Source organism: Copidosoma floridanum, unplaced genomic scaffold, assembly GCF_036245765.1.
Source record: "Copidosoma floridanum isolate Cflo_tuat_1 unplaced genomic scaffold, Cflo_Japanese_pri ptg000008l, whole genome shotgun sequence".
Taxonomy (NCBI): Eukaryota; Metazoa; Arthropoda; class Insecta; order Hymenoptera; family Encyrtidae; genus Copidosoma; species Copidosoma floridanum.
Window position 1 is genome coordinate 11596693 of NW_028321885.1, and position 21521 is coordinate 11618213.

The 21521-nt window shown below is 32.4% G+C and overlaps 1 protein-coding gene across 3 annotated transcripts in view; it reads left to right on the plus strand.

Annotated features, from left to right (window-relative positions):
- osa (trithorax group protein osa) overlaps positions 1 to 21521 on the plus strand; it is a 528215-nt gene that overhangs the window by 440990 nt on the left and 65704 nt on the right. For all 3 annotated transcript variants that reach the window (XM_089589257.1, XM_089589255.1, XM_089589256.1), the window contains one exon: positions 21335 to 21491. In XM_089589257.1, the coding sequence (XP_089445383.1) occupies positions 21335 to 21491 (157 nt within the window). The remainder of the gene's footprint in view (positions 1 to 21334; positions 21492 to 21521) is intronic.

The window sequence follows — 21521 nt, forward strand, 5'->3', positions numbered from 1 at the left end:
TAAATTGTGATAATACAATTGAATTAGAAGCCCCACAGTGGAGGCTGTTAGATCACTAATTTCACGTTATGAGTCCAAAATCGCCAATAAATAATGTTTGTAATTTAGAAAATCTATTTTTTACGCAAGAAAACGCTAGAATCGATTACGGATTAATTGTATTAATAGTCGAAAGCAGACCAATTTAACCTATACCTTTTCCATACCAAGAAAATATTATCAACTCTATAAAATTATTTAAAAAACAACAAAAATTCTTAAGACTGAAAACTAAACAAAATTTCGAATCAACTTGTAAAAAACTTATTTTTTCCTTTCACGATGAGGTTAAAATATCCACATCCCCACGCGATACTCTATATTATAATTCTCAAGGATTTGACGAAAATAAAAACAAAAGTTATAATTTACCAGCCAGAACAAGAGTAGCTATTAAATTACCGACAAGAAGCAAGATCACTGGACATGATTATTCTTGTAGAATTACTACCGTACCCGGAAAATATATAGGCGAGGTGGTAGTAGAATGCAAAGAAGGTCACTGTTATACAATATCTATAAACACAAGAGATGAGCTGACAGAAATAGAAATACACGCGCAAGAACTTGAGTCTTTTAATGTCATGGAATCTAAAGACTTTTTTGATACTGACTTCGAAGAAAACGATTTAAACGATATCAAAGATCGCGTTGAATTTATAATGGATAAGCTGAAAAGATCTCATCACTCAAAAGCTAGTCAATCAGAAATAAGAAAAATTGTAGGAAAATACGCTCACTCATTTTACATTCCAGGCGATCTGGCTCCTCGTACTTCTATTATGACACATAAAATACCTATGACAGACAACCGTCCTGTATATGTCAAACAATACCACTACCTTTTACCATTATACCTAGAAATTAAAACTCAAATAGAAAAATTATTAGCAGACGATACAATCATAAAATCAAACAGCTCTTACAGTAGTCCTCTCTGGATAGTACCCAAGAAACAAGGACCTGATCGAACAAAAAGATACAGATTCGTTATAGATTACCGTAAACTAAACGAAAAAACCATCCATGAAGCTTATCCACTACCAAACATTACTGAAATATAAGAGCAAATCGGAGGCTCAAATTATTTCTCCATTTTTTATCTAGTGAGTGCATTCCATCAAATAGAAGTTGACCCTGCAAATAGACACACAACTACTTTTAGCACACCTAACGGTCATTATGAATATGTAGGAATGCCGTTTGGACTATGCAATGCACCTGCATCATTTCAACGACTAATGGACGTAATTTTATCAGGACTCCAAGGCATTGAGTTACTTATACTTCTTGATGACATAATTGTAAGTTCAAAGGTTTTAAAAGATCATGTGATAAAAATTACTTATTTATTTGAAAAACTTTTGAAACCAAAATTAAAATTACAACTTGACAAATGTGAATTATTAATGCCCGAAGTAACTTATTTAGGACATAAAATAAAAAGCTACGGAGTCAAACCAGATTTTAAAAAATTAAAAGCTTTTGAAAAATTTCCGAAACCAAAAAATCAAACGAATGTTAGACAATTTTTAGGATTAGCAAACTATTACCGTCGTTTTGTCAAAAATTTTTCAGAAATCGCAGAGCCTTTAACGTCCTTGTTAAGAAAAGAAAGAAATTTGAGTTGTCAGATACGCAGCAAAAAAGCTTTGAAGAGTTATATCAACGTTTGATTTTGAGAAAAACTATTGTTGCATCGCTCATTTCAATTTCAATTATGCGCTAATCAATCATACATCGGGATTAGCACACAGTTTTAAAATTGACCTACTGCTTAAAATTTGATATACAGTTTTACTTTTTCAACCTTTAAAAGAGAGGACTATTTTCATTTTATCATATTTTACTTGAAATACAAATAATAGCAAAACTTTCTTTTAAGCATGATCACATTTAGCAGCACAATTGATACTAATTAAATTACTTGACTGGTTCTGTAAGTTAACTTATCAAAATAAGCCTTCCTAGGGAAGCAATACTTTCGCGATCAATATTATTGTTTAATTAAGTGCTATTTTAATTTATGTATGTTGGTAGAATGCCTTATGCAACTAAATAATATAGGTAGATATATATGTACATATGCACGGTTATAAAATTTATATAATGAAATTACAAACTTTCACTCATCAAGATTATATTAATTTCATTCTTTTTATTCTACCCCAGGCTTTCCACAATAAAATCTTCAGTTATTGAAATACAGTACGTAATAATTTGGTAATACTTGATTTTATACTTTGATATCAATTGAACGTTTTAGAATTTAAAAATTTCATTTGACAAATAATTCATAATGAATATAAAACAGAAATACAGAAAAAGTTTAAAGATTAAGTAAAGTTAAATTATAAGGACAAAAGTTTATTTAATGGAATATCTTTGAATAACATTTATTTGAAAATGTCTTTTATGAAAATATGTTTTTAATATTAAATTAAAACTTTTATTGAGTTGAGTCAGTTTTTTGATACCACGACAATGTTAATAAGATGACATTTTTTTGTCCAATCTTTGTGACAAAAATATTAGTTAAAAAAATTTTTTTAACAATTAATTTAATGATAGATTACATAATTACATGGAAAATTTTCATATTTGTACTGTTAATACCGTCATAAATTACCTACCTTTTTTCCACTTAATACTCAGTTGCAGCTAATTTAAACCCTACCTTTCAGGGTTTTCTTCTTACCTCAAAAAATACATCTAAATTCACTGAAACCGTCAAATGCATTTCTTTATCCATAAAATTTGCCCTGAAATCTCAGAATTACTATACCTCACCACCCTTTAGTCTCGAAGCAATAACCTCTAAGACTGATAACGCCATAACTCAAGTACATAATAACAGTGTAACCCTAAATGCCCCCAAAAAAAATCGACCTTATAACCCTATTATCTTTAAACTTACAAAACCTATTGACTATATTATTTTTGAACAGAAAAAGATAAAAGTCTTGTCTAAACATTACGAAGCTCATAACTTACTTGTCTCAGAAACAGTACACCCTGGAAAGAAACCTCAAGAACTGTCTGCTCTTCTGCATTTTTTCGTCCTCAAATGACCTGTGAAGTGGACTGCGTTGGCATTTTTTGTTGATATAAGTGCTCTCTTTTCGAAAACCTTGTTAGATTTCATGAAGTTTTTTTTTGGGTTTGAAAATGTTATAACACATGAGAGTGTAACTAATTGTGGATTCGTCATCAGTGGCAAAATATGCATGAAAATATTGAATCAGCGTTAATGATTGCAAAGGTAATTTTTTTGTAGCCTTATATTTTTTTTTAATTTTAAAAGTTTTTTTAAAAGACTCACCAAATAAACTAAAATAATATTAATTCCTTTGTCTTACTAATCATACGAGACGTTGGCTGTTTTTTACTTACGAAATGAATTTTGATTTATATAAAAAAATCAAAGTAAAATCTTTGTTACTCTTACTAAACATTTTTTTTTGTGTGGATATTTTATACTTCTGTACTCAAAATTTGTTCTACTTCATTGTCTAATGCTTTTAAAGGAGGTTCAGGAGTAATATTGAAATACAGAGATCACAATGACATTGAGTTTTCTAAATTGTCCTAAATATGCAGAATTTATGTAAATTTTTTAAATATTTAAAATCATTTTTCAGAATAATTATACAAATAAAAATCATGTGATTAACATAGGCTCTTATAGGACATAACTTCTTTGTTTCACTTATATGGACAAAAAGTTAAAAAAATGCAAAGGTACAGAAAAAAAACCCACCAATGAATTGATTATAACTTAATAATTCAGTAAGAAAGATTTTGAGACCTGTTATAGTGTATTTTAAGCAATGCCAACGTTCAACGTGAGTAAAATATTAAGTTTGTTATGTAAAAGAGGAGGTGCGTGGTACAGGGGGCTAAGCAGCGCGAGCAGGGGCTTTATCCTGGGTGTAGGGTGCTTCCGTCTCGTGACCGTCACAGTCCAAGGGTATAATAGGACTCTGATGTGTCGACTGTAGAAATGTCAAAGGAAATTGGTTTCGTATTACCATTGACCTTTTTACGCTACTTTGATGCATGCACGTAAATAATACATACATATATAAACACACTCACGCACACACATTTATTAATAAATTTCATGACAAATCATAATTCGTTAGGGTTCACAATATCATAGAAAACAGCTTTTCATTACGAAATGATAATTATTAAGGCAAGTCAGAGAAGAAAATACCTGGTAAGAATATAATATACGATAAAAAGAATGTGCAGAAAACAATTAGAATAAATTTTAATTTTATTATATGATAAACACCAGAGTACAAATTTTTTAAACATAGAACTCAATATTAGATTTAATCACAATTCTTAATGGTAAAAAAACTTTACATGATTAACAGGCATGATACAAATACTAGGTGTTGATGAATCACATATTTTTATACTGAACGTCCTTGATAATACATACGTTTAGACAACTTAGTCAACATTAGCCTAATCTTGTTACTTAAAAAAATGTTTTATAAAAATATTAATCTATAACTACAATATTCCAATAAACTTAATGTGAGTGAACGACACCCTGTTTTACAGAATGAATGAAGCGGTGAACATTCTGAGAAGGGTTTAATATTACGAATAAAACTAAAAAGCTTTACAGATTTCCTTATTTATTTTAAATGATTCTTTTTTTTTTTTCTTTTTTTTTGTTATTCAGATGGCTCATACCTAAACAAAGACCTTATTTTAGAATTTTAATGTAACGATAAAAAAGTTAAACCAACTGCTCACGCATTGAATATTTTAAAAAATTTCTTTCGATACCCTGCGTAACACTTTTTGAAGAATTAAACAAACTATGAAAAAAAAAATTTTATTAACTTACTTTAAATAATTGTTGAAAGAAAACTCTCTATAATTGAAAACGTAAAATAAATCTAATCCAGAAACCATTAAGTCTTCTTTTTTACTGAAGATGTACTTGGTTGAAGCATTAAAAAATAGCATCGCAGATTCAAAACACAGCTTTTCATTTAATGACTGTTCTTTTTTAAGAATATAATTTTTTCCTTGGGTATTTTTAATATCTTTTAGCACTTGCACCCAACTGCCAACAAGATCAGTTTTTTTATTCATTGTATCTATAGTTTTTATCTTGACTTAATTCTCTAAAAATTTTTTTTTTATTAGTTGTACTTTAATTCATAAATTAAAATACGATTTGCGACGAAAATTTGTAATACTTACTTTTCTTTTTGCCCAGAACTAATGTAACCCTCGTACTTTCTTCGTATGATGTTACATTATTCTTACTCAATGGCGTAATTGAAGACGATTCCATGTTTGATTCCTGAGCTTGCAGTTGCATCAATGTTGGAAATTGGCCTCGTCTTTTTTTTGGTTTCATGCCATTGTGGAGAGGATGACCTTTTACTAGTGACTGCTTGATTCGGAGTCGCTGTCTGCGCTTTTTTACCTGGTTTTAGTGTAGCATGTATTGGTTCCTCACGTTTCATGTCTTGAAAATATTGTTAAAATAATTGTGTAAATAGGTGGACAAATAATTTTGATAAAAAAATACAGTACAAGTATAGAAGCAAGTCTTAAGCATTTAAGCAGTACACAATTTATTTGTGTTACCAGTAATGTTGATAGCACTATATCCACTTGGAGTTCCATTTACAAAGACTGTAGAGCAATAAATAGCACTAGAAACGGTACAGTTTGAAGAAGGATTACTGGTACCAGTTACGGTTTCTTCGAGGCAAAGATTAATGTTGGCAGATCCTGACGTTTCCTTCTGATAAACATGGGTACCCGTGGATTCAAGTGTTTCTTCAGGGAAGTCGTTCTTTGCATCGACACTCATTTTCGAAGTACTTGGCGTTGTTTCTAATCGTTAAATCGTCATGGATATTATTATTTAAAATTAAAAAAATATCTAATTTATTTACATATTCAACTGTGTTTCTATTTATCATAATATTTAAATTATTATGTATTTGTATTATCTACCCACACGTATTTTTGGCTGGATACCACTTTCGTCAATCAATTCTAGACCGTTTCTATGCTTAGTCCCAATTATGTCGAGCATAGCTTCATAGATATCATTTGTAGTGAAGTCGGCTCCATTACTCTTATTGCCCGTATCTCTCTTAAGAACTTTGACTTTTGCTGCTTGATACTTTTTCGCAGCACTTCGTTATCGATCCCAGTGCTATGACAAATGAGTACATTAAGAAAAATAATATAAAACACTGATGCCAATTTATTCTTTCACATTCTACCTTTTTCTGACAAAACAGAGCCCTTTTTAAAGTGAAAAGAAAAAGGTACCTATTAGTTTGAATGGCAAGAAAAAGCCTTTCCAAATTTCTTTTCTATTTTGAGAAAACCCATTTTTGATCCAATTTTTTACAAGGCTCTTTGTTGCTATTAAACTATAAAGCACTTCTTTGTCTTGATTTATGAAAATATTTTTATCTTGAAATTAATCTAAAAAGGCACCTTACTTTTTAAAGGCATGTTTTGCCAGGTGTGCTGAATTAAAGGGTCTTTATTGCGCTGAACTAACGATACATCAGGTACATACACATTTGATCATATGCAATAATAAGATCCAAAATCATGTATGACATACTTACATCTACACATTGCTGGCCAGTTTTCGTGGAACCTAGTTTGCTGACTTGTAAAGCCAAATGTGTGGCCTGTTCGTCTTGGAGTTGTTGACCATTTGCACCTGTTCGGCGTTTTGCAGCAAAATCGTGGTGATTTCGCATGCAGTTTATGATACAACACTTTTGCTTCTCATTCATAGGCAAGTTTAAAGTATTTGGTCTCCTGTTAATTAAAAAAAAATTAAGTTTCCTGAATAAACATAAATATCTTTATAGTTTGTTAATTAAATGTAACAAAATGTTGGTCGCATGTTAATTTTATAAGGCAAATTTCATTTAAAATTTTTTTATCTTATTAATTCGTCTGTGCTACGCTTTCAATATCTGAAATTTTCGAAGTTTTTAAGACGGCCGGAGCCTCACTCACCACACTTGAAGTTTAAATTTTACTAATTAGAGCATAATGAGAGAGGTTATGTTATTCAACCCCCCCCCCCTGCCCCCCTGCGCACGGCCCTGATGACTAAGGCTGCGGTCGCATGGAGCACGCAATCTGCAATACGGAACCACTTAGGCCCATGAGAGTGAGAGAGAGGTCTCTTCCGTGTTACTTCCGTGCACCTCTCTCTCACTTTCATGGGCTTAAGTGGTTCCGTATTGCGGATTGCGTGATCCATGTGACTGCACCCTAAGAGTGCGATACATGACGGTGCATGGATGTCCCGAAAATTCGGGAAAACCACGCGCGGTTGTTTTAATTTAAAATACGAAATGCATGGTGGTATTAATGTTTTTTAAATTATTTCAAATACCATGAAAAAACATTGAAGTTTGGAAGTAAAAAATGAGAAAGGTTGTAACGGAGCTGAAAAAAAATGAATGCGTTCAGATATTTCAAATAATTTTTAAAAAAGTAATACCAACACGCAAGGATGGATTTCCGTATTTCAAATCAAAATAACCACGCGTGATTTTCCCGAACTTGCGGGATGTCCATCCACCTCCATGTGTGTACACCCTAAAACACCGGACATGTTCACTGTACATACATGTGCATTACGTGTAAACGTACCTTCCATGTGTTTATCGTACAGTCTCACTGCCGTCCAGGCTGCCACCTGCCGCACCGGCCCGCCTTCCATGTGCAAGTATTAGTGAGTTCCGGGGGCCGTGCCATACAACTTGTTTTAACCGTGTGAATCTATTGTATCATATGCTGATGTATTAAAATAAAGTTATATGGTACGGCCTCGGGACGCATATGCAAATATAAACATTGTGTACACTTACACCTGACTACAAACTTCATAACTTATACTATAATGAAAGAAACACAAGGTGTGTGTGTGTGTGTGTGTGTGTGTGTGTGTGTGTGTGTACGTGTGCTACTGCGCAGTACGCAGTAACTCACTCTTTTTTTTTTTATTTATTTATTTTTTATTTTTTTTATTTCATACTCCGTCCCTTACGGGTTTGGAGGGGTTCCGTAACATTTTGTACATTTAATACATACTTAATCTACGCTATATAATATATTCATTTTTACTTCAACTGTTCTTAATATTCTACTTTGTCTTTTGTTAAAATAATATTGAAATAAAACAAATTTAATATTACTACAATTCCAAATATACAAAACTCAATTCTCAAAATTCAAAATTAAACACATGCCTATCAAAAATTCAAAAATTTCCAACTTAAATTATCAAAATTATCAAAATTTCCTATACTTAACTCAGTAAACAAATTTTCTAATACTACTTAACCATCAAAAATTTAAAAAATTAACAACTCTTTTCTTTAAATTGTCCATATATTTTTTGTATTCTTCATTCTTCCTAGCATTTCTTTTTCTCTCTTCTTTCTTGTCCTACTAATCCTTCTTCTCTCTTTACCACCTTAACTTTCTGCATACTTTCTTTTATCTTTTAGATCTTTTCTGACTCCTTCCTTTTTCTGATTACTTTTCTTAGCATTTCTATCTCTTTTGCATCATGGCTTAGTATTTTTTCCATTTCTTTTTTATTTCTCGTATCTCCGCAAATCTTTAGTATGTGTCTAAGATCTTCTTCCTCCTCCTTGCATAATCTACACTTCTTATCCTCCTCTCCTTTCCAGTATTCTCTACTTCTGCATTCATTTCTGCATCTAAACCTTGCTACTAACTTTCTATCCTTTAATGGCATATCCTTTTTTAAGTATTCTGGTTCATCTTTTGTTCTTATACCTTTATATGTTCTGTTGTACTGTAAATTCTCTATCTTTTCCATTCTCTTCTCTTTTTCTTTTCTTTTCTTGTTCATTAATATTTTTTCTCTTACTTCCTCCCTAAATTCTACTCCTTTCATAAATCTTGTTTCTTTTACTTTCTCTTCCCGTAGTTATTCAGCTCTCTTTTTTGAGTCCTTTCCTATTCTCTCTCTTTCCTTGTCCTTGTCCTTTTCTCTTATGCATTCTTTTACTAATTTTATGTCTGACTCCCTAATTTTCTCTTCAAACTTTAACGCTCTCCTTAACGCTTTTATACTCATCCTTTCTAATCTACACTCCTCCTCCACTATATAATTTGGTGTATTGCTGTCTAATCCTAATATCTATTTCATATATCTTCTCTGTACACTTTCTAGTCTTTCTTTTTCTTCCCAGCCCCACACTTCCGCACCAAATAGCGCTATACTTTCTGCTAAGGCTGTAAATAATTTTCTTCTTCTTTTATAGCTATTCTTAAATATTCTTTCTCCTATGCTCCATGCATTTTTCATAGCTATCACTGCTTTCCTTTTCCTTTCTTCTATATGCCTATCGTTTCTCCCATTTTTCTGTAGTATATATCCTAAATATCTTATTTCATTTACTTCTTCTAATTCCTTACTCCCCTACTTTCACCTTCTATCATTCCTCTTTCTTTTTTCGAACACTAAAATTTTCGTTTTTTCCTTACTTAAAATCATCTTCTTTTTATTTATGTACTTTTTAAATCTTTTTAACATCTTTTTTAATTCTTCTTCTCTATCTGCTATAAATACTATATCATCCGCGTAAGATAGACTCCTTACTTTTTCATAACCAACTCTGCATCCTCCCACCTGCCCTTTCTTTAATTCCTGCTCCAGATTCGCTAAGAACACGTTAAACAGCGTCGAGCTCAGTGGGCAGCCTTGCCTTACACCTTTCTCTGTCCAAAATTCCTTGGATTCCTCTTCTCCAACTTTAACTACATTTCTCGTTTCTTTATAAATATCCATAATCCTATTTCTTAGCTTTTCACTCACTTCCATTTCTATTAATCTTTCCTTTAAAACTTTTCTATCCACTCGATCAAATGCTTCCTTTAAATCAATAAAACATGTAAATAATTTTCCTCTTCCTTTGCTTAATTTTTCCTTAACAATGTGTTTCAATGTATATATAGCTTCTATTACTCTTCTCTTTTCTCTAAAACCAAACTGGCTTTCTGATAATTGACCTTCGATTTCCTTTTTTAACATCTCATCTAACATACTCGCATAAATCTTTTATGCTGTACATGTCAATGTAACTCCTCTATAATTTTCTAACATATCTTCATCACCTTTTTTGTGAATCAAACAAATCGTACCTTGCCTCCACTGATCCGGTAATTCTGTTTTTTCCCACACTTTTTTCAGCAATTTCCACAGAGCTGCATCCACTTTTCCTGGCATGTACTTCCATACTTAATTCTTCAGCTTGTCTTCTCCTGGTGCTTTTCCTACTTTTAATCTGGCCATCTGCCTCTCGAACTCTTCCTTGCTCATTTCTTCCTGATTCTCTGCATTTGTTCTTGCCGCATCCTTTCTTGTCTCTTCCCTCACAATTCCTTCTTCATTCTTCCCATCTAACTTTTACATAAAATACCTTCTCCACCCTTCTACTGTGAACTTTTTAGATATTCCTCTCCTTCGTTTTTTCCTGTACTTGTTTATATATTTCCACACTTCGCCTTCCGATGTTGCATTTTTTATCTCTTCTTCTTCTAATCATTTAAACCTTTTCCTTTTTGCCTCACACCAGTTCCTATACTTTCTTTTTCTATCTATGTTATAACTTCATTCTATTTTCTTTTTCCTCCACCTTTTCATTATTCTACTTGAATCCATCTTCTTCTCCTTCCATTCTTTATCGTGCCATTTTTTATCCCTCATCTTCCACACTCTACACTGTTTTTCCACCTTAGGTACTGTACTATCTATTTTTTCTTTTAATTCACTCCATCTTTCTTCAATCTCTTTTACCTTTCTCTCCCAGTCTTTACACCGTTCTCCATACCGATCAATTAATTCTTGAGTCCAATCCCTCCTTGCCTTTGTTCTCTCTTGTTTCTCTACAATTCCTACCTCTACTTCTTTTTCTAGGTATACTTCTAGCGGCATATGATCTGATTCCGTTCTTTGTCCTATCTTTATTTCCTTAATCTGATCTAACGCTTCTTGACATTCTATTGCGTAATCTATTACCGACTCTCCTCTGCTACCAACGTATGTGAATTCTCCTTCTTTTCCTTTTTGCCCATTTACTATACACCATCCTTCTTCTGTTATTTCTTTTATTAGTCTTCTACCTTTTTCATTGATCTTTTCGTCTTTCGACTTTTTTAACCTTACGTCCTTGTCGTCACTATCACTCTCACTATCACTTTCATTAATTTAACCTTCTTCTCTCTTAGTTCTTGCATTCCAGTCTCCTAGTCTAAGTACGCATCTACTTTCCTTCGTTTTTACTTTTTCTTTTATAATTCCCATCGTCTCTGCTACATTTTGACTATATACTCCTATGATCTTCCAGTTCTGATTCCCGTGTTTAATCTCCTGCATTACTATATTATCGCTCCATACTTCATGATTTCTACTCTCCAATTTTTTGCTTATTCCTATTATTACTTCTTCTTTCGCTCTACCTTTTTATGCTCTCTAGTCGCTGCTATACACTTCCACTCATAGCTTTTTGGCAACTCACTTTCTACATCAGTCCACTTGTCCTTTTTCAACCATGTCTCTACTCACATTATCACATTAAATTTATTTAAATACTTCCACACTTCACTGTCCTTATTTAGCACTCCCGCAATGTTCCACGCACAAACACTAACATTTCTTTTTCTCATTCCCTCCTCCTCTACATCTTCTTGATCTCTTCATTCTTGGCTCCTTCTTCTTTCCTCTGTGAAATTTCCTTTCCTTTCATTAAATCTAAGCCATTTACCATCGATAAAAATCTTCGTAAATCCAACTTTTGTATTTTTTCCGTTGTTCCTCTGCTCTTTTGACTTGTTTTAAATAAATCTTTGGATCTCTCTTTCTCTTTCTGTTAGATCGCTTTGTATGTAAACTCCTCTCTCCAGATTATTTTTATTTCTCATTACTTCTTTTCTCATTTCTTTACTTGCCAGCCTTACTACCACTAACTTCCTCACATTTTGCCCAGCGTTGACACTTATCACTTCAGCCTTCTCTATCTTGACTTTTATATTTTCTTTTGTTCAATACATTCTTCGACCTTCTTTTCCAGATTCTCTACTTCAACATTTGCTCCTTTTATAACAATGTTCGGTCTCCTTTTTTCTCTCTCAGCTTTTTCTGTTTCCCATTCTAACTTGCTTATTCTTTCTTCTAACGCCTTCTTTTCTTCTGTCCACTGTTGCCTTTCTTTTGTCCACATCTGTTTTTCCTCTTTCCAATCTTCTTCTCTTCTTTCTAGACTACTAATCATGCTGTCCAACTTCCTTTTTAACCTGCTCATCTTATCGTTTAATTCTTTATTCTCCTGATTTTCTTTTGTAAAATTTAATAGAATCTGTTCATTTAATTTTGTATTTGTATTCTTACTTGCATTCCTACTTGCTGCAGGCGGCTTTCTGGCCATTTGTAAAATTTGCCGATTATGCTGTTTTCTACTTTACCGACACCCACTTCTATCGGTCCGAAATTCTCTTTGCCAGCCTTACTCGACAAAGTCGTGATCTTCCTTACCGACCGCAATATTACTTTTTTCTTTTTTCAGGGACCTTCCTTATCTACCTCTCAGATTACCCCTTTTATCGACCTCGTTCTCCAATTGCCGCTTCTTTCTTTCCGTAATATTTTTTTTAACCTCACTTTCTTTCAAACTTCACTGCACTTTTTCTTTTACTATCACCACTTAACACTGTTTTCCTGTCCTTTTGTCGCTCGTTTTTCCGCTCACTAATACCTTTCTTTATTATCTCCTATTCTTACTACTCACTCCTTACTTGCCTTACACGTGTTCTCTTTACCTTGACACTACCACACTAATCTCACTTAATCCTTTCAAACTTTCATAATTATTCACTTTACACTTTTTTCTCTGCTGCTTCTTCACTTTTTACACTTCCTTGTTTTTTTATTTCTTTTATTTTTACTTTAATTACTTTTTAATTACTCTTTTCTACGGAGCGCTCTCTCGACACGTCCGCACTCTCTCGCATGCACAACGGAACTCCCAGTAACTCACTCTTTGGAAGACTACTATCTGTACGACCACTAATTTTCAAAATTCATGAAAATAGCGACAGTATGGATGCTGCGCTGAAAGAATGTCTGCAATGGCACACCTTATACATTTCTTGCTATAAAATCCTTTAAGGACATAATAAAGCTTCATTTCAAACTTATATGCTTCTTCCAGCGTGACCGTTACCTATACGATACGTAATACGTAATGTTTACTGTATATTTTTTCTGTGTACAGGTATACGCGTATATACGTATGATAAATATATATATATTTGTTTCTACTACGCTTTGTCAATGTGATTATACTACCGTATCACCGAGGTGCACAGGAACTACGTAGCTTTATGGAAGCATATAAAAATATTACGATGCAATTTGTACATAAAAAAATCTCAAAAAATATCACATGCTGTCCGTTCAATATATGTAGTAGGCTTAATACAAATAAACTGCTAAACTTGCGCGACATAAAGCATAAGTACACCGGTTAGGATCATGATGTAAAAAACCAATTTCTAAATATTCCTTTTCTTTTCAGTGCACAATGATACACGTCCGTTTTACACTACCATTGCCGCAGACTGTTATATATGTAACGCAAACTACATATAACCGATAGTCCTCCGAAAAAACATTATACATATGATACTTCGTCGGTTTCAGCAAAATAAGTTAACTAAATTCATTGGCAACGGGTTTCGAAAAAAACAATAGTTATTATGAACGAACGATTATCAATAAGCAATTTTAAGTGTTATAGTTGCCGGCTGTACGTTGTTGGGGTATTTAAAAATCATTTAGTACTTACTGAACTACAATAGAAGGTTTCACTTGTGCCATTCCAAATAGATGATTTTTACTGGAAACTGTCACGATCTGTACTACATACAATTGGATCCTCGAAGTAGGTAGTCACATCGAGCCTCTCCTCTGACCGTGCGACAGCAAATGAGAACTTTTTGTACCAGAACACGTGTAAGCGGGATTTTCTTCTTCTCCTCTCTATACGTACTCCTCTAGTTTGCTCCTCCCCCTCTCAACGTCTCAACCACTCATTTCTACTATAAGGGTATATCGCAAATCAGATGGCGCGACCGTGCCTTAGTGAAAATGGCGTCGTTCACGTGTACTTCTATATACAATTCCAACTTGTGTGCCTATACAGATTCTATATATATATGTGACTCGTATGTAGTACTTCTTCACACTTCACGTTAATTGACATTTCAACATACTTACACACGTGAAACGTTCCCGCCAACTTTTCTGTTATAACGCTCTGACTATAGAAAATCGCACTACACCCATACACGCGTGAACACACTTCGATAAATATGAGGATCGATGTATCGTTAACGTCAATCGAAATTACGTTGGTTGCCTCTACGAATGTTGGGACCCGGACAGGTTACAGTTCAGCTCTACGAGTACTTACGTTGTATGGTTTTTCTTAGCAAAATCATCACGTGGTAAGTAATTTTTTCATTTACATAGCCCTATTATGGCATGTATGTCACTATAAAAAAACTCATCCAACTCTGTACATATTAAAAGCAAGTATGTTGGCGACAGCTGCAATTTTGGAGTACGAGAACGTCGAGGATAATATATACGAGAGAAGACGTAGAACTTGTAACCTCTACCATGCTATTCGCAATGTCAACAACCCTCTTTTTATGGGAGATAAATTGTTTCAAAGATATTACCTAAAGAGTCCGAGGGTAGCTGAGATTTTGATCAATCTCTCAACACCACATTTTCTCTCCGTAGGCCAGGAAATAGAACCTCATCACCAGATTCTTGCAGTTCTTCGTTTTCTAGCGGAAGGTGGTTACCAGAAGGGTGTTTCTGCTGACGTTTGGCATCCCATGAGTCAAGAAACATTCAGTAGAATTTTACATCGAGTTATTTCCGTCATTCTCTTACTAAGCAACGATTACATTGTATTCCCAAGAAATGCATTGAAATGACAAGTAATATCTCGAAGGTAGGTAACCATTTTAATTAACAAACTCAATACATGCAAACTTACAATTCATTAAAAAGAAAAAACTGCTAGCTATTCTTATTTTTTTGAAGCGAAAAGAGCTGTAATTATATGTCGGAAGGTATCGAGTCGTGACGCAGTTATGCTAGTCTTCGTTTAAGTATGTGGAACTGAATTTTTTGCTCAGTATTGTAGTTGGTTTTTGTTGTCAATGGATGATTCTTGTTCTACTTGTATTTGTTAAAAGCATTGATTTATATTTTGTAGAATTTGCAACAAAATATTTATTTGTTATTGTAAAGATGGAATTAGTTGCTTTCGTCAAAGAAATAATAAATCTCAGTACTTATTCATAGTAAAAAAATAATTATGATACCTTATTTTGAAAAAGAAAAAAAATGTTTTACTTTCTAAAAAGTAGAAAATATGTTTTTCTACTATTTAAATTTGGATTTAGTGCAATACATTCATTCAATTTTGTCTCTTCTTGAAATCACATCTAAAATTATGAAACAAATTAGTTATTTTCACATTACGCTTCATACGGATTTTATCCAACGAAAACGTCCATAAACAAGTTCAATATAAACAAATATAAGTATTATAATCATTTATTAAGATTTGAGGAAAGGATCGGATTCCCTGGAATTTTGGGAGCAGTGGATTGCACCCTACCGAAAATCCACAAGCCCGTTGAGCATGAAGAGGCATTTCTCAACCACAAACAAAAACATTCGCGTAACGTTCAAATGGTATATTTTTATACATGTTATCTTATTAAGACATTACTGTTTCTTAGTGAATTTCAAAGAAATCGATATTAATTTAAAATACATTTTAGGTTAGTGATATGGAGTATAATATTCTTAGCATGCGAATCGTGAATGGATCCACCCACGACCAGTTCGTGTGGGATCCGAGTGCTGTAAAAGAGCACATGTATAGTTAAAGGCAATCAGCAAGTCCCAGCTCAAGAAGGAAGATACTACTTAATTGGTAACTTCAAGCATTACTTATATAAATAAACGTACACTCTAAAGCCAAAGCTTGGAGGAAGCGAGTCTAAATCCATCGATTTACACTTTCCAAACTCGGAAATATCTTTTTTATACTTGTCGAAAGTAAAAATTAAGAATTCATTCTTTTGAAAGGATAATTTTAACGTTTTAGTATTTAAAGTAGTACTTCTACAAAAATACTACTTTCATAAGTGTAAGAATGATATATAGTCTTTTGAAAAAGAGAAATTTGAAGGAATACACTTTTTAAAAGCGTGATTTCTAAATGGCTCCTTTTCAAAATTTTATACAATGAAATTTACTTTTTTTAAACGTGTTAAAATAAAATTTATCCTTTTTAAAACAGAAAATTTTGAAAAATACTCTTTTCAAAAGTGTAAATGATATATTACCACTTTGGAGAGCTCGTCTATTTATAGGCATTGAAAACACTTGCGCTTAATGTTCATTTTTAAATAGGCTGTATTTTACCATGATCCATGAGGGGCACTTTTCATTTTGTAGAAAAAAGGCTTATCGGTGATTTTTACCCATATTTTATAGCTCAGCTTCTGGAATGGTTGGAGAGCTGATATTTGATATTTAGTTTTGTTCTATTGAGTTACAAAATCATACAAGATTGTAGCTGACTAACTTCAATAAAACCGGAGATATAAAGAAGATATCAGTGTTTTTAGCCAATAGAGCTTGTTCACAGCATGGTTGCAAATGAAACCTTGGATACAAACTGTTTGGAAGCTTACGTCAGGACAATAATTCAAACTCTTACAATGAAGACTTACCGAATGGATGTGTATTGTTGAATAATTGTCCTTAACTTTTAAATCTCTGGCTTTATTGAAGATAGTCAGTTACAATTTTATATGGTTTTGTAATTCAATGGAACAAAACTAAGTATTAAATATCAGCTCTTCAACCATTCCAGAAGCTGAGCTATGAAATATAGGTTAAAATCACCGATAAGCCTTTTTTCTCCAAAATGAAAAGTGCCCCTCATGGATCATGGTAAAATACAGCCTATTCAAAAATAAACATTAAACGCAAGTATTTTCAATGCCTATAAATAAACGAGCTCTCTAAAGTGAGAATATGTTATTTACACTTTTGAAAAGAGTATTTTTCAAAATTTCCTGTTTTCAAAAGTATAAATTTTATTTTTACACGTTTAAAAAAAATAAATTTCATTGTATAAAATTTTGAAAAGGAGCCATTTAGAAGCCACGCTTTTAAAAAGTGTATTCCTTCAAATTTCTTTTTTTCAAAAGAGTAAATATAATTCTTACACTTATGAAAGTAGTATTTTTGTAGAAGTACTACTTTAAATACTAAAATGTTAAAATTATCCTTTCAAAAGAGCGAATTCTCAATTTTCACTTTTAACAAGTGTAAAAAGATTATTTCGCTATTTTGGAAAGAGTAAATCAACGGATGTACACTTTCATTGTCAGATTGTAACACTTTCAGCTTCAGAGTATAGTGGACCAGATGCAGTATCCTTGCTTAGTACAAATTATTTAAACAGGGGATAGCGGATATACCGTTTCACCTATTCTGTTAACACCCATGCTTGATGCTCGTCCAAACACAGCTCAACGACGATTTTCCGATCAATTGCAAGTGACTCGCTGCGTCGTCGAGCAACTATTCGGAATGATGAAAGAAATCTTTCGGTGTATCAACAAAGATAGGTGTCTGCACTATGAGCCCCTATTTGCAATACAGATTGTTAAGGCCTGCAAAGTCGTGTACAATTTTTTGTGTCATTATGGGTAAGAGTATTATTATGACTATAATATACTGTTAACAAAATAATCTTGCAATTAATAACAATAATACTGGATGATGATCAATTGGCAGAGCCTAACGAAGAAAATAATGAGTATAGACTCGGTGTTGCTGAACGAGATGCTATAATAAATTATTATTTTAATTAATTGTAGAGAGTTTTCTTTCAACAATTATTTAAAGTAAGTTGATAAAATATGTAATGATGTATAAGATAAGTTTTACAGTGCGCAATCAATTTTTTACACGTTTGATATAATCATAATTGTAAAATGAGTGGAATTACCAAAGCTGCATTGTCAACTATGTTTAATAAGCTTACTTTTTGACACTGAAACAAAAAATTAACACTTACGTTAAAAAAATAAAAACAATGTATGTTGATTAGTATAGTAGTTAGTGTTGACGTCGATTTCAAAGGTGACTCTTACCTCAATGCAAGCCTTCTTCCAAAATAATTGGTACATAACACCATTGGTACTTATTAAGAAATAAGCTGATTCCATTGAATCCAAGAGAATTGTAGGGGTTGAAAAAATAGTATTCTTAGTTTAGCATGTTACGTATGATGGTATTATTAAGTCAAAATATAAATTCAATGAGAAAAATTTAATGTTTTGTATTATAGTCAAGTTACTTTTTTCATAGTTTGTTTCATTCTTCAAAAAGTGTTACGCAGGGTATCGAGAGAAATTTTTAAAAATATTCAATGCGTGAGCAGTTGGTTTAACTTTTTCATCGTTACATTAAAATTCTAAAATAAGGTCTTTGTTTAGGTATGAGCCATCTGAATAACAAAAAAAAAGAAAAAAAAAAAAGAATCATTTAAAATAAATAAGGAAATCTGTAAAGCTTTTTAGTTTTATTCGTAATATTAAACCCTTCTCAGAATGTTCACCGCTTCATTCATTCTGTAAAACAGGGTGTCGTTCACTCACATTAAGTTTATTGGAATATTGTAGTTATAGATTAATATTTTTATAAAACATTTTTTTAAGTAACAAGATTAGGCTAATGTTGACTAAGTTGTCTAAACGTATGTATTATCAAGGACGTTCAGTATAAAAATATGTGATTCATCAACACCTAGTATTTGTATCATGCCTGTTAATCATATAAAGTTTTTTTACCATTAAGAATTGTGATTAAATCTAATATTGAGTTCTATGTTTAAAAAATTTGTACTCTGGTGTTTATCATATAATAAAATAAAAATTTATTCTAATTGTTTTCTGCACATTCTTTTGATCGTATATTATATTCTTACCAGGTATTTTCTTCTCTTACTTGCCTTAATAATTATTATTTCGTAATGAAAAGCTGTTTTCTATGATAATGTGAACCCTAACGAATTATGATTTGTCATAAAATTTAGTAATAAATGTGTGTGCGTGAGTGTGTTTGTATATGTATGTATTATTCACGTGCATGCATCAAAGTAGCGTAAAAAGGTCAATGGTAATATAAAACCAATTTCCCATGACATTTCTACAGTCGGCACATCAGAGTCCTATCATACCCTTGCACTGTGACGGTCACGAGATGGGAGCACCCTACACCCAGGATAAAGCCCCAGGAGGACCTACTTACTCTCCTCTTCAAACGATACTCTCGAACCTCCTTCAAAAAGTTTTATGTTTTTCTCGTTTCTGTACCAGTCAATATCAGTACATTTGTGATTTTTCTCTTGAGTTTTTTATCAACAAAATTATACAACTCAAAAACCTTATTTGTTATGTCATTTATTTGATATTTTTGATGTTTTCTTACAATTTGTTTCGTTTCAATGTAGCTCAACGTTTAAAAAATTACCTTTTATGTAATTTTTTGGTTAATTTTTTTTTGTTTTTTTTTTTTTTGTTAAATTTTAGAATGTATCGCATGATAAGGCATGCTATAGACGTTTAAAAGTTACAATTCAGTCCATCTTAGTGTGATTTCTTTGTTTGCTACAAACCATTACATAATATGCCATATTTTATCCGAACGTCATATATGTTTGATTCTAGACTGATTTAGCAACTTAATACTAGGTGAAAAAATGTTTTATTTGGAAGGTATTAAGATCAAATACTCTTAACTCATTGACAACAAAAAAGAGAAAGAATGTATTAGTCATTAATATAGTTAACGCAGGAAGCTGTACCAAATATCATTGATTAAACACGGAGACTAACAAGAATTATCATCAAATTAACAGTGAGAAATGTATGTACAAAAGGTATAACTCATAATAACGTATTGATTTGATCCAAGTGTATCAAATTCTTATTATCGATCAAGTGTACAAGCAAGCGTAAGACACCTTACTCGTCTCATAGCTGGGCAAAGTGTCGTCTGCTCACTCGTTTCTATTAGATTGCTTACCATGCACACACATTTATAAAACCCTTAACATATCTCTTTATCAAGACATACGCGCTTGCCTACTCCCACAAATACTGCACTATGACTTGAAAAGTGAACAATAAACGTAGTAAATAAATATATAATACATTTTTTCATAATATCTTATGGTTTTATTAAATATTGGACTGACGGCTTAAAATATGAAAATATTGAACAAGATGCACACATTTTTTAACAGCTTGTGTAAAAGTGCTGAGTTAGACATCTTGTATTTGTGCCTGGATAAAATTTTTTTGTAATCAGTCGACAAAAAATAGTGTGCATGCCTCAGCTAATTACATTTCTAATTTAACACAACTAATTTTACTGCATTTTAATAATTTAATCCATTTATTTTAAATGTTCATATCACATGAGTTTGAAGTTATTCCCTTTTTCTTTACCTCGTCAGAGACATGGAAAAATGGTAATAAATTCTATTCTTACTCTATAGAAACATATTTTTTATCATACTGGGCCAAAAGTAGGAACTTTCGTCTCGCTTCGCAGGACGAAAATCTCTTTTCTTGACGCAGGATTGATGAAAAACAGAATACGCACCACGTTCGGACGTTAAAAAATGCATTAGATTTTACGTTAACTACCCTCGGCTTCGCCTCGGGCGTTTATTCACGTAAAATCTAAGACATTCTTAACCTCACTCACTAAGGGCGTTATATACTGAAATAATAAAAGAGTTACATAAAACATGAGAGGGCTCTTGAGATACATTGCAGGTCTGCTGAAGGTATTTCGGTGGGGTAGGAGGTTTGTCCAATATTTTGTTGGGTTGCAATAAAAAAGAAATTACAAAAACTTCCCCTTATTTTACAGTAAAGTGGGTGGCTTATCGTCTACCCCGTAAAATGTAACTACATATTATAACAATAGATTAAGACTCTATTTGAGTATTATTCTCAACCTTTGGGAAGTATTTTCAAGTATTTGTTTACTTTTAGAAAAATGTCATTTGTTGCCTAAAAGAAAGTTACCAATACACAATATTTTTCATTTCAGGCTTCTTATGGATCTTCTCTTGGAAATTCATCTTTTACTAGCTCTACAACAAATAAAACTATGCCTCCTCCTTCAGGGACTCAACAACCTAGACGACATCCAGATTTCGTGAAAGAGCAGTCATTCGCCACCTACAGTCAACGATCAACTTTTTCAGGTACTGAAGTTATTTATATAATTTAACAAA